The sequence below is a fragment of the Microcaecilia unicolor genome, chromosome 11 (genome assembly GCF_901765095.1).
Source record: "Microcaecilia unicolor chromosome 11, aMicUni1.1, whole genome shotgun sequence".
NCBI lineage: Eukaryota > Metazoa > Chordata > Amphibia > Gymnophiona > Siphonopidae > Microcaecilia > Microcaecilia unicolor.
The window spans coordinates 167,877,039-167,889,157 of record NC_044041.1 but is presented as its reverse complement, the minus strand read 5'-3'; the positions used below and the strand labels follow the sequence as shown (position 1 = coordinate 167,889,157).

The 12,119-nt window shown below is 45.9% G+C and overlaps 1 protein-coding gene across 1 annotated transcript in view; it reads left to right on the top strand.

Moving 5' to 3' along the window:
* SPTBN4 (spectrin beta, non-erythrocytic 4) overlaps positions 1–12,119 on the top strand; it is a 373,692-nt gene that overhangs the window by 213,207 nt on the left and 148,366 nt on the right. Inside the window, 1 exon segment of the mRNA XM_030219988.1 lies at positions 3,768–3,858. Coding sequence (XP_030075848.1) covers positions 3,768–3,858 — 91 coding nt within the window.

Below are 12,119 nucleotides of genomic sequence, written 5' to 3'. Positions count from 1 at the left end.
TGGTCGTTTCTGATTTTCGGCAATAATGGAAACCAAGGACGCCCATCTTAGAAACGACCAAATGCAAGCCCTTTGGTCATGGGAGGAGCTAGCATTCGTAGTGCACTGGTCCCCCTGACATGCCAGGACACCAACTGGGCACCCTAGGGGGCACTGCAGTGGACTTCATAAATTGCCCCCAGGTATATAGCTCCCTTACCTTGGGTGCTGAGCCCCCCAAACCCCACTATCCACAACTGTACACCACTACCATAGTCCTTTCGGGTGAAGGGGGGCACCTAGATGTGGGTACAGTGGGTTTGTGGTGGGTTTTGGAGGGCTCACATTTACCACCACAAGTGTAACAGGTATGGGGGGGATGGGCCTGGGTCCGCCTGGCTGAAGTGCACTGGACCCACTAAAACTGCTCCAGGGACCTGCATACTGCTGTGATGGACCTGAGTATGACATTTGAGGCTGGCATAGAGGCTGGCACAAAATATTTTTAAAGATTTTTTTTGAGTGTGGAAGGGGGTTAGTGACCACTGGGGGAGTAAGGGGAGGTCATCCCCGATTCTCTCCAGTGGTCATAGGTCAGATCGGGCACCTTTTTGTGCCTTAGTCGTAAGAAAAACATGACCAGGTAAAGTCGTCCAAGTTCTCGTCAGGGACGCCCTTTTTTTTCCATTATGGGTCGAGGGCGTCCATGTTAGGCACGGCCAAGTCCCGCCTTCACTACGCCTCCGACACACCCCCATGAATTTTGGTCATCCCCACGACGGAAAGCAGTTGGGGATGCTCAAAATCGGCTTTTGATTATACCGATTTGGGCGACTCTGTGAGAAGGACGCCCATCTCCCAATTTGTGTCGAAAGATGGGCGTTCTTCTCTTTCGAAAATGAGCCTGTATGTGTTTTTGCCACACAATCTTCAAAGTCTGTCTTTGAAAATAACAGGAAACAGCATATGGAATGTCAAGTCAAATGCAAAGCTCTGATAAGGAAGGCAGTCGGATCCTTCTTCCATTTTCTGAAGGATTTTCTTTTAGCTCTAATAGCTTCCTTCACCTCACTTTTTAACCATGTTGGCTGCCGTTTGGCCTTCCTTTCTCCTTTTTTAATACATGGAATATATCTGGCCTGAACTTCCAGGATGGTACTTTTGAACAGCATCCATGCATGAGGTAAATTTTTTACTTTTGCAGCTGCTCTTCTAAGTTTTTTTCCCCACATTCTTCTCATTTTTATCATAGTCTCCTTTTTGAAAGTTAAATTCTAATATATTGGATTTCCTGTGTGTACTTACTCCAGAGCTTATATCAAATCTGATCATGTTATGATCACTGTTATCAAGCAGCCCTAGCACCATTGCCTCCTACATCAGATCATGTGTTTCACTAAAGACTGTCTGCCTGATATTTTTAAAGAATGGCCACTAAAACAGCACTTAAGACGACTATCCGGCAATATTCTGTGCCGGGTAGCCAGTTAGCAGTTTAAAGGTAGCCAGTTATATTGCGCTACCATATTTGGCAGACTAGCCACAATAGGTAGAATAGTTTTGGCCAATCTGACTTTAATCGGCTAGCGCTGACTATCAGTTTGGCTGGTTAAAGTCAGACTGGCCAAAGCTAAACCAGATATTCAATGCCATTGACCAGAAACAGCTCGGCATTTGACTATCCAGTTTTAGCGCAAACTGTGGGAGACGGCCCTCTATCTCCTGCTGTCTGACTTATCAGGCGGTAGGTCTAGAATTGTTGATTCCTGAACCAGCTGCTCCATAAAGCAGTCCTTGATTTCATCAAGGAACTTTACCTCCTTAGCATGCCCTGATGTTACATTTACCCAGTCATTACTGGGGTAATTGAAATCACCCATTATTATTGTGTGCTCTGGTTGGTTAACCTCTCTAATTTCTGATAACATTTCTACATCTGTCTATTCATCGTGGCCATTTTGTAATCCTGCAGTTTGAGCTTTAGTTATTGTTGAAAATGCCATGGAGAGACTTGACTGTAACTGAAGTATAAAATTGTATTGAATGCTCAATCTTTCAGTGCTATGGATGGTTTTTGGAGGTGAGAGAGGAATACGGAAGGGTTTTTCTAGAATATCTGAATTTGTTAATGCTTCCAACATGGCCCATCTTGTGGACAGCCCATAACACAAGCGGTGGATGGGTACAAAGGGTTTACATTCCCTGCTTCTCATTGAGGTGCTTATGTGCTAAGCATTCCTGTGGTGTTTTACCAAGCTGTGTTTCCTCAGTACAGCAGTTCACTGAACCCTGTGGGGGCACCAGGAACATTCCATGGTGGCATTGTATGTTCTTGATGCCATCACCATGCATGTAAAGCCAAAGGGGCATTAAGCTTCTAGTAAGAGGCACCCAGCCAGCACTCCGTAGCACCCTGCTAAGTTCCAGTTCCTCCCCTTCCAGTACACCAAATACATCTGTCCTCCCTGACACAGCCTCATTCAGCACAAGAATACAGTGAAGCCTGCCCCCTTCATGTAACATATCCTTTCACATCTCCAACTGAGTCTCTTGTATCCCTTGCCCCCTATTGTACCCAATTTTTGTAAAAGAAGGGTCCCCTGTGACAGGAGAGATGCCTAGTTGTTCTTTCTGGCCAACCCTATCATTTCAAATGACATGGACTGACTCAAAGCTCTCCTTTACATTATCACAACTTAGTGAATAGGATCTGAGCCTATATATTATTTACAGATTTTAACAACTCAGTAGCTCTGGAGTAGGGATTCTTCTGATTTTAGAAGGAGACTTGTAGTTTATTCATCCTATCATGCCCCTTGAGAGGACACAGGATTTCTTGGGAACGCCTGCTTTCAGGGGGCTGGATTCAGGATCACAGTCCTGCTAACACATGTGAGAGCTCCACATTCATTGCAACAGTGCTAGGGCTTAATCTTATCCTTCTTTAGACAATCTGATCCTGCATGTTTTTAGTGTCTGAGCTAAAATAGCCACCTACGCTGCACTGACAAGCATATCCCATGTACCAGGCTTAGTTATATACTACTGGAATCTGTCAAGAGGAAAAGAAACTGAACACGAGACTGACCTTAACCATGTCAGTACCACAACCTCCACCCCCAGCCAGCTCAGCTAGTACGGTGTTCCTATCTATTTTAAGTTAAAAAAAAAAAAAAAGGAAAGGAGAAAAAAACCCTACAAATATATATAAATCTAATGAACAGGAGTAGGAGAGGATGACCAATTAAATTCCAACTATCTACAGAGTTGAGTTGCATAAAATTGTGTTTATTAATAGAGAAAATAAATCAAGGATGGCAAAATTTTCTAAAACCAATAAAATAGATAAAAAGATTGCATACAAAAAAGACTTTGCCAGATTCAACAAACATCTGTGCTTTGACGGTAAGTGCCTGCCTCTGGAGTCACAAAATCTAGGCAAGAAATGTGTCTAACTCATGTATAGGCAAATATTTTTAAGAAATCAGCATTTGTTAAGCAAAAATAGTCAGAACAAGCTGCAGGCGCTTCAAGTGTACTCCTCGCTTATCTATTTTAACCTAGTCACTTATTTGATCCAGATTTCATGATATCTCACATTACATTGTCAATGGTACGGCACATGTGTTTTTCAATTTACATTTTTTTGAACAAAAGAAAAAGCTAATCACAAATGTATGAAGTTAGTCCAGTATAAAAATTTCACCCACAATCTATTTGTGGATTGTTGTATCCTCATATCAATGTGAACGATTGGTACAATGTGACTTTTTCTGTTTGAATTTTAGGAGCCAACAGAACTGTGATATGGCGCAGCAGTGGCTACAGAATCTGAATGGTCATTTGGAGCTGCAGCGATTCTTGCAGAACTGCAGCGAGGTAAGTTTTCCTACTGCTTTCTACTCTCAAGTCTGGTGGATACTGAGTCCTTAAATTCTTAGTGCAAAAGAGGAAGCCTTGCCCAGCTTTATATTGACAGTATATTGACAATAGTTTTCTCTATCATTTTTGCCCCAGTTAAAGGAGTTGGGAATTATGAGTTGGGGGGGGGGGGGGGGGGGGTTGAAAGGGAGACTCCTTGCACTTGCATGTCTTATGGGTTCAGTGTACAGCTTTGTACACAGTAAGATGTGCAACGTATTTTGAAAATATATATCAATTTTTTTTAACCATCCTGCTCTTATGAGCCTACAGCTCAGTTGGAACCAGAGTGAGGATCTGGCCTCATAAACCTTCATTCAAATTTCCCAAGTTTATTAAACATTTTTATACCACATATTGGAGAACTGTCAAGTGGTTTACAATGGTAATAGAGAGAGAAGGGGGAAAAGAATTACAAATCACTTCAGAAAGGAACCTTCTTTTCAATATGTCACACATCTCATCTGAATCTCGTTGCCAGAGCCCCAGCTACTATAGTTAAGTGGGATCATATGTTTTCTTAAAGAAATATAGAGTCAATATTCAACATGATTTGACTGGCCAGGTATGGCTCCTGGCCGGTTAAAACACCTGTTTGGGGCTAATTGCTAATTTTCAGCGGCACTTATCCGGTTAGTGTCGCTGAAAATAACTGGTTAGCACCAAACTGAAAAACGGCTATTTTGGGGACATTCCGAGGGCGGAGTCGGCACTTGGCCAATTAAGTGCCGATATTCAGCAGGTTAAATTTTGTGTCCCAGACCCTCACTTTTGGACTCTGACTCTCTAGAAAACGACTTCTTACAGACTTGGTTTGCTTTTCTGATGCAGAAACATAGAAAGATGACAGCAGATAAAGACCATATAGCCTATCTAGTCTACCCACCAGTACCAACTACTGAGCTGCACAATCCCTTCCTCTTCCCTAGAGATCCTCTGTGCTTGTCCCATGCTTTCTTGACTTCAGATATACTCCTCCTGCCCAATATTCAAAGTGATTTAGGCAGGAGAGGCCAGTTGGAATTTGTTCATGTTCTGCAGCACTTGAGAGTTCCTGTATGCACTGGAATAGTAGCAATTTGAGGAGCTGATATTGGGAAAAGATACCTCTTCAGTTAAGCTAAGTACTTGTGGGACTTTTTTGATATAAGTCATGAACTACCAGTGGTGTGTGTTGGAACTTTGGGAATTTGATGTGGATATTTTTGTTTTTTGATGACTAAAAAGGACTGCATGGGTTTTGGCTGTTTTTCTCAGGTGTTTTAGTTATTAACTTTTTTCTCCATTTCTGGAGATTTTTTGTTGCTGTCTTATTTCTGGGGCCAATTATAATATCTGGGAACCCCTTTGGAGATAGACTGACACGTTTGTTTAGACCATTGCTCTTTTAGTTTTGAGGCCTCATTTGTTTAAATTATGAGATTTTTCATAAATCCCCCCAGTCTGGGTTAGCCATCCTGTTTGCAAACTGCATGTTTCATGCTGTTTTCAGATACTAAGCTCCCTATGTCCTCTGCCTCCCCCCTCTAAAAAAAAAAAATGAAAAGTACCTTAGCTGATGGGAATCCCCTGCCTCAACAATTAAAAACATCCAGAGTCTGTTCCCAGTCAGAAAAGTGTGGCAGTCAGCAGCAGTTGTCAGTGTGAACATGCTTAGTTCTCGCTATGAGAAATGAGCATATTCGTGGTGATGGCATCAGCAGCTCAAGGTTCTGCCAGTGACTGGGGATGGGCTCCAGATGTTTTCAGTTGATGGAGCTTGGTGATCCCTACCAGCTTCAAGAACGGTGTGCCAGGCTGCTGGGTGAGCCTGAGGCAAAAGTTGAGGGCCCAGACCTTCTGAGGCTCATCCTTGGTTAAACCTCTGGTGAAAAGGAAACTTATCCTCCCATCTCCAGTCTTTCTGGACTTCTCCCAGTTCCAAGGAAGCATTGAAAATCTCAGTGAGCAGAACCACCAGAACTTTCTTAAGTTCTTTCCATACTCTCAGATGTATCTCATCTGACCCCATCATTTTTAGTGTAGCTATCTCAGTCTTCTGAAAATCATTCAAGGCCTACCACATTTACATTCCTATTTGTGTTTGTCTTCTGCTGTACTACTCCTGGTCAGGGGCGTAACCAGCAGGGGTGGGCAGGAGTGGACTGGGGGGGGGCCTCACATTTCCTCTCTGCTCTCCCCCTCCCCCCGCCACTGTGTTAAAAATCATACCTTTGATGGCAGAGATGCCCAAGCCCCGCCATCCAAAGAGATCCATGGCCTGAACTGCCCTTCGTACTGCCTCAGCAGTGAGGAAGTTGGTGATGTGCTTTCCAGCTGCTAACGCTGGCACTTCTCGTGCATGTTCAGTTCATGTGTGAACTTAACATGCGTGAGGAATGCCAGTGTTGACAACTGGAAAGCAAGCCACTGACTTAATCACTGCTGAGGCAGCATGAGGGGGGAGGGGTGACAATTTTGGGTAGCAGATCTCTTTGGCTGGTAGGGCTTGGACATCCCCCGTCAGCCATTCATTGGGTGCCGTAGTTTTTGAAGGGGCTTGAACCCATAGTACTGTGTTCATGATTTGCCACCTACACTAAAAATGATGAGGCGAGATGGGATACATCTGAGAGTATGGAAAGAACTTAGGGGAGTTCTATTGACTGCTACTGGACCATTATCTGTGAAAAGAGAACAGAAATGGTGATTCAACAATTCTGCTTTACCCTCATCACTTCTATATATACCTCCGCTTCATACTTGAGTCTCAGCATGCCACTTTTGCACTTCTTCTATCATTAACATATCTAAAAAATATCTTGATCCCCCATTTTACTGTATTGGATATTTTTTTTCTTCCACTTGTATCTTTGCTTTCCTGACTACTTTACCAGCTTCTCTTAGCTTTTCCAGATATTGTTTTCCTGTTTCCTCGTTTGTCCGAGGACAAGCAAGACATTACTTCTTACATCTGATGGAGCCCGGTACGGACACTACTCAGCATTCTGTATCTGTAAGGAGCCTTTGGCAGTAATGCACTGCACATTCAAAAGTGCCTTCCCACCTGGCATCGGCGCACGGGACCACCAGTCTCTTGTTTTCCCTGGAGCAGAGAGGTTGCATTTTTGCTCTCTCCTTAGCTCATCAGATGTCTTTGACTGTAGTGTTTTCCCTCGGGGTATTTTTTTTTCCTATTTTCTTTATATTTTTCTCCCACCTTAACCCTTTTAATTTTCCTTAATATTTCATCCCATTTAAATTTATTTGATTTTATTTTTGAATCTTGAGGCCATGTAAGGCCTCAGCATCGGCTGGGTTGCATTGAGCTTTTTCTATGAGGTGAGCTTCTTTTTTCCCTCACCATTGAGCCATTTGATTTTGCATCGGCAGTTTTCCCCTTCATGTCACAGAACGTTTCCAGTGACTTTAACCATTGCTCCTGGTGCAAGAGTCATCTGTGGGACAGATCCCCATAGCTGGTTTCCATCGTACCTGGGACCGGATCATGAGACCTCTAATTGAGTTCTATGCAGAAAAGAACCCAGAAGGCTAAAGAGGCTCAGCACATGAAACTTTTTGGCGCTAAATCTGGTCCATTGACATCAGCATTGGAAGCATTGGCCTCCATGGCTGCTAGAGTTGCATCTGACACTGGGAGTGCACCGGCATCGAGGATGTCTCCAACTACCTCGACATCAAGTGCTGAGACAGGGCCCTGGGACCAATTAACATTGGAATCGACACCGGGGAGGCACACACTGACCTCTCATGAGGACTATTTTACTGAGCCTTGAGCTGAACCATTCATGGGAGTCTGAAGAAGAGCTAGAGTACTTCTTGGAGGAGGGGGTTTTGTGGCATACCTTCAGACACCTCTCCACCGCATGAGCGAAGAAAGTCTCCACCTGAGGAACTCTCCTTCACTGATTTTGTACAGAAAATGGTGGAGGCCATTCTGTTTAAGTTAGAAATTGAAGACGAGCCCAGGGCAGAGTTGCTATCCTGGATTATGACTCCCCACCTAGAGAAGCTGTGACAGAGCCCCTTCACAGCGTGCCTCGGCTCCCCTGGTCAGAGAGGCTCATACCCTGGATTCTTTTGGGAGAAAGATTTACCAGGCCTCAATGCTTATTTCTTGCATCCAGACCTACCAACTCTACATAAGCCTTTACTTGAAATCTTTGGTACGTAGTATACTAGACTTTGCGGACACTGTCCCACCAGAACAGGCTACAGAGCTTCGCCAGCTAGCCAAGAAGCAGATGGAGCACAGAAAATATTTAGTTGGGGGCACTTTTGATACTTTTGATGTGACATCCAGACTTTCCGCCTAAGGTGTGGGGATACATAGACTCTCACAGCTGCATGTCTCTGACCTAGAGCCTGGTGTTCAGAAGAGGTTAGCGGACCTCATGAAGAAACTTACTGACACCATCAAGTCCCTCTCTGCTGCCTCCATCTGCACCCTTCTCATCCCAGAGGTTTTCTGGAGGGTCTAGAAGAGGATCCCACTATTCTCAGAGGTGTAGGTTCACTCCTGCCTGTCTGCAACAGCAGCCCAGTCCCAGTGCTCTTGGCCTAGGCAGCAAAGCTCCCAGAAGTCCCATCCTGCTCCCCAGTCAGAGCAAGGGACGAACTTTTGACTGGTTCCAGGAGAGCATAGCCGCAATCAAAGTACCTGTCCCTGACAACCTTCCAGTAGGAGAGAGGCTAATTTTTTTTTCCAGGAGAGGTGGACCCTTGTAACCACAAACGTTTGGGTTCTCCAAATAGTCTGGGTAGGTTACACACGCCATTGGCTAAAAAGACAGCCAAATTTAGTGTCTTCCATCAGCTGTCAGCACCAGGAAGTGCTCATAGAGGACTTCTCTGTCCTTCTAAAGGTGTGGTCAAACCTATTCTACCAGGGGAAGAAGGGAAAGGATTCTTCCTTGTGCCCAAAAGGATGGGGGGTTGTTGTCTCATCCTAAACATAAGAATAGCCATGGTGGGTCTGACCAGTGGCCCATCTAGCCCAGTATCCTGCTTCCAACAGTGACCAATTCAGGTCACAAGTTCCTGGCAGAAATCCAAATAGCAGCAACATTCCATGCTACCAAACCCAGGGCAATCAGTGGATTCCCCAATAGTGGACTATGGACTTTTCCTCCAGAAACTTGTCCAAACCTTTTTTAGACCCAGATACGCTAACCGCTGTGACCACATCCTCCAATAGAGAGTTCCCAGAGCTTAACTATACTTTGCATGAAATATATATTTCCTCCTATTTGTTTTAAAAGTATATCCTCGTAATTTCATTGATTGTCCCCTAGTCTTGTACTGTCTGAAAGAATGAAAAATCGATTCACTTTTACCCGTTCTATACCACTCAGGATTTTATAGACCTCAATCATATCCTCCTCCCCACCCCCCTCCGCAGCCATCTCTTTTCCAAGCTGAAAAGCCCTTACTTCTTTAGCCTTTTCTCATAGGAGAGGAGTTTGATTCCCTTTATCATTTTGGTTGCTCTTTTTTGAACCTTTTCTAATTCCGTTATATCTTTTTTGAGATATGGCGACCAGAATTGAACGCAGTACTCAAGGTGAGATTGCACCATTTAGTGAAACAGAGGCATTATATAATATTGGTCTTATTTTGCATCCCTCTCCTAATAATTCCTAGCATCCTATTTGCTTTTTTGGCTGCCGCCACACACTGGGCAGAAGATTTCAGCATACTGCCTACAATGACACCTAGATCTTGTCCAATAACCAATTTTTAGTGTCCACAGAAGGACATTGCCTCCTATCCCATGACTTTTTAGTTTTCTCAGGAGTCTCTCATGAGGAACTTTGTCAAAAGCTTTCTGAAAATGTAAATATGGTACCTCAACCAGCTCACTTTTATCCACTTTTTTGTTTATGTCTTCAAAGAAATGGGGAGGCAAGACTTCCCTTGGTTGTACTCATGCAGACTCTGTCCCATTAAACCATGTTTTTTCATGTGTTCCTTATCTGGTCAAAGAAAAGTTCAGGATGGTTTCCCTAGGCACCCTTCTTTCCATGAGTCAGAAAAACGATTGGCTATGGACTTAAAGAATGCATACTCTCATATCCAGAATGCATACGCCCATATCCAGATACATCCAAGTCAGAGGAAGTATCTAAGATTTTGAGTAGATAAACATTTCTACCAGTACCACATCCTGCTGTTTGGTTTTGTGTCCACTCTTAGAGTATTCACAAAATGCCTAGCTGTTGTTGCAGTATCACTACGCAGACTGGGATTTTAGGTGTTTCCCTAGATGATTGGCTGATCAAGAGCATGTCTTAGGAAGGTGTTCAAGCATCAATGCAGAGGACTATTCAGGTGCTGCAGTTACTAGCGTTCATAATCAACTTCTCAAAGTCCCATTTGCACCCCATACAACAATTTGAGTGCATAGGAGCCCTGCTAGGCATGGTTCAAATTCAAGCCTACCTTAGGTGTAGGCAGATGCACTTATCTCCATTGCCAGTCAGGTTTGCAGTAGCCAGCAGGTCATGGCGCAACAAATGTTGAGGTTGTTAGACCACATGGCCATCACAGTGCATGTTACTCCCATGGCATACCTCCATTTGAGAGGCACCCAGTAGACCCTTACTTCCCAATAGTGTCAGGCCATGGGGAACCTAGGGATGTCATCACTGATACCCCAGAGCTGAGGAAGTCTCTGTTTTGGTGGACAATTTGATCCTGGGATTACCATTCCAAATCTCTCCTTCGCAAAAGGTATTGACCACAGGTGCATCTTCTCTGGGGTGTGGAGCTCATGTAGATGAGCTTTACACCCAGGGGACTTGGTCTTCCCAGGAAACCAAGCTTCAAATCAACCTCCTGGAGCTACAGGCAATCTAGAACTGTCTAATGGCTTTCAGAGATTGGCTATTGAATCAAATTGAATCTGTGCTAATCTAGACAGATGATCAGGTTGTCATGTACATTCTCCGAGGACAAGCAGGCTGCTTGTTCTCACGACTGGGTGACGTCCGCGGCAGCCCCCACCAACCGGAAGAAGCTTCGCGGGCGGTCCGCACGCGGGGCACGCCCACCGCGCATGCGCGGCCGTCTTCCCACTCGTGCGTGACCGTTCCCGCCAGTCTTTTCTTTTCCGCGCCTGAGGAGAGTCGTGCCGTCGCCGCTCTCCCTTCGCAGCCCCGGAAAGACCGTCGCGTTTACGCGATTTTGTTTAGTTTTGTTTAGTTTTTTGGTTACCGCGTGCCCCAGTTTCTTTTTCTTTCAAAAAAAAAAAAAAAAAAAAAAGAGCATGCGCTCCTTTTCCCTCGTTTCTAGCGAGGGCGTCGCATTGCGGCCTTGTGGCCGCGCGATCGATTTATTTTTTTGAGGTGTGATTTCCGCCACCATCGACGACTTTAACTTCGCCGACGCGATTTTTCCGTCGATGTCCTCGAAGGTCCCGAGTGGATTTAAGAAGTGTGGTCGGTGCCGCCGGCCGATCTCGCAGACCGACACCCACGCTTGGTGCCTCCAGTGCCTTGGGCTGGAGCACAATATCAAGTCGTGTTCCTTGTGTCTATGTCTCCGGAAATGGACTCAGGTTGCAAGGCAAGTTCTGCGGGACCGTCTTTTTGGAACTTGCGCCGGCCCCTCGACGTCGACTTCGACGGCATCGGTATCGACGCCCGGTCCTTCGGTACCGGTATCGATGCCCGAAAAATCGGCATCGATGGCATCGACCCCAGGAGAACAGGTCCCGTCGGCCCGCCGGTCCTCCGGTGAGGGTAGAGGTGAGAGACCGCGTGGGCAGTCGGCCCCGGTCACTCCTTCAGCCCGTGGCCCTCGGGACCGAACCCTGTCTGACCCGGTTCCTCGGGACCGAGGGGGATCGACCTCCTCCTCCTCCATACCACCCGGCACCGGTGACGGGCACCGTAAGAAGGCTAAGAAGCACCGTCACCGGTCGCCCTCGACGCATCCGGCTCTCGGTACCGGAGAGGAGTCGACGCCGAAGCGTCCACGTCGAGAGGAGCGGTCCCCCTCGGTGGTGGAGGTACCGCCACGTCAGGGTCCTGGCACTTCGGTGCAGTCTCCTGGACCTGACCAGCTTCCGGCACCGATGCCTCTACCGGCCCCCACGTCTTTCCCGACAGCGGGCCTGGACGAGTGCCTCCGAGCCATCCTTCCGGGGATCCTGGAAGGGCTGATGCGCCAGGCTGTGCCGGCGCCGGGGGTGCTTGCGCCCTCGGCGCTGATGACTG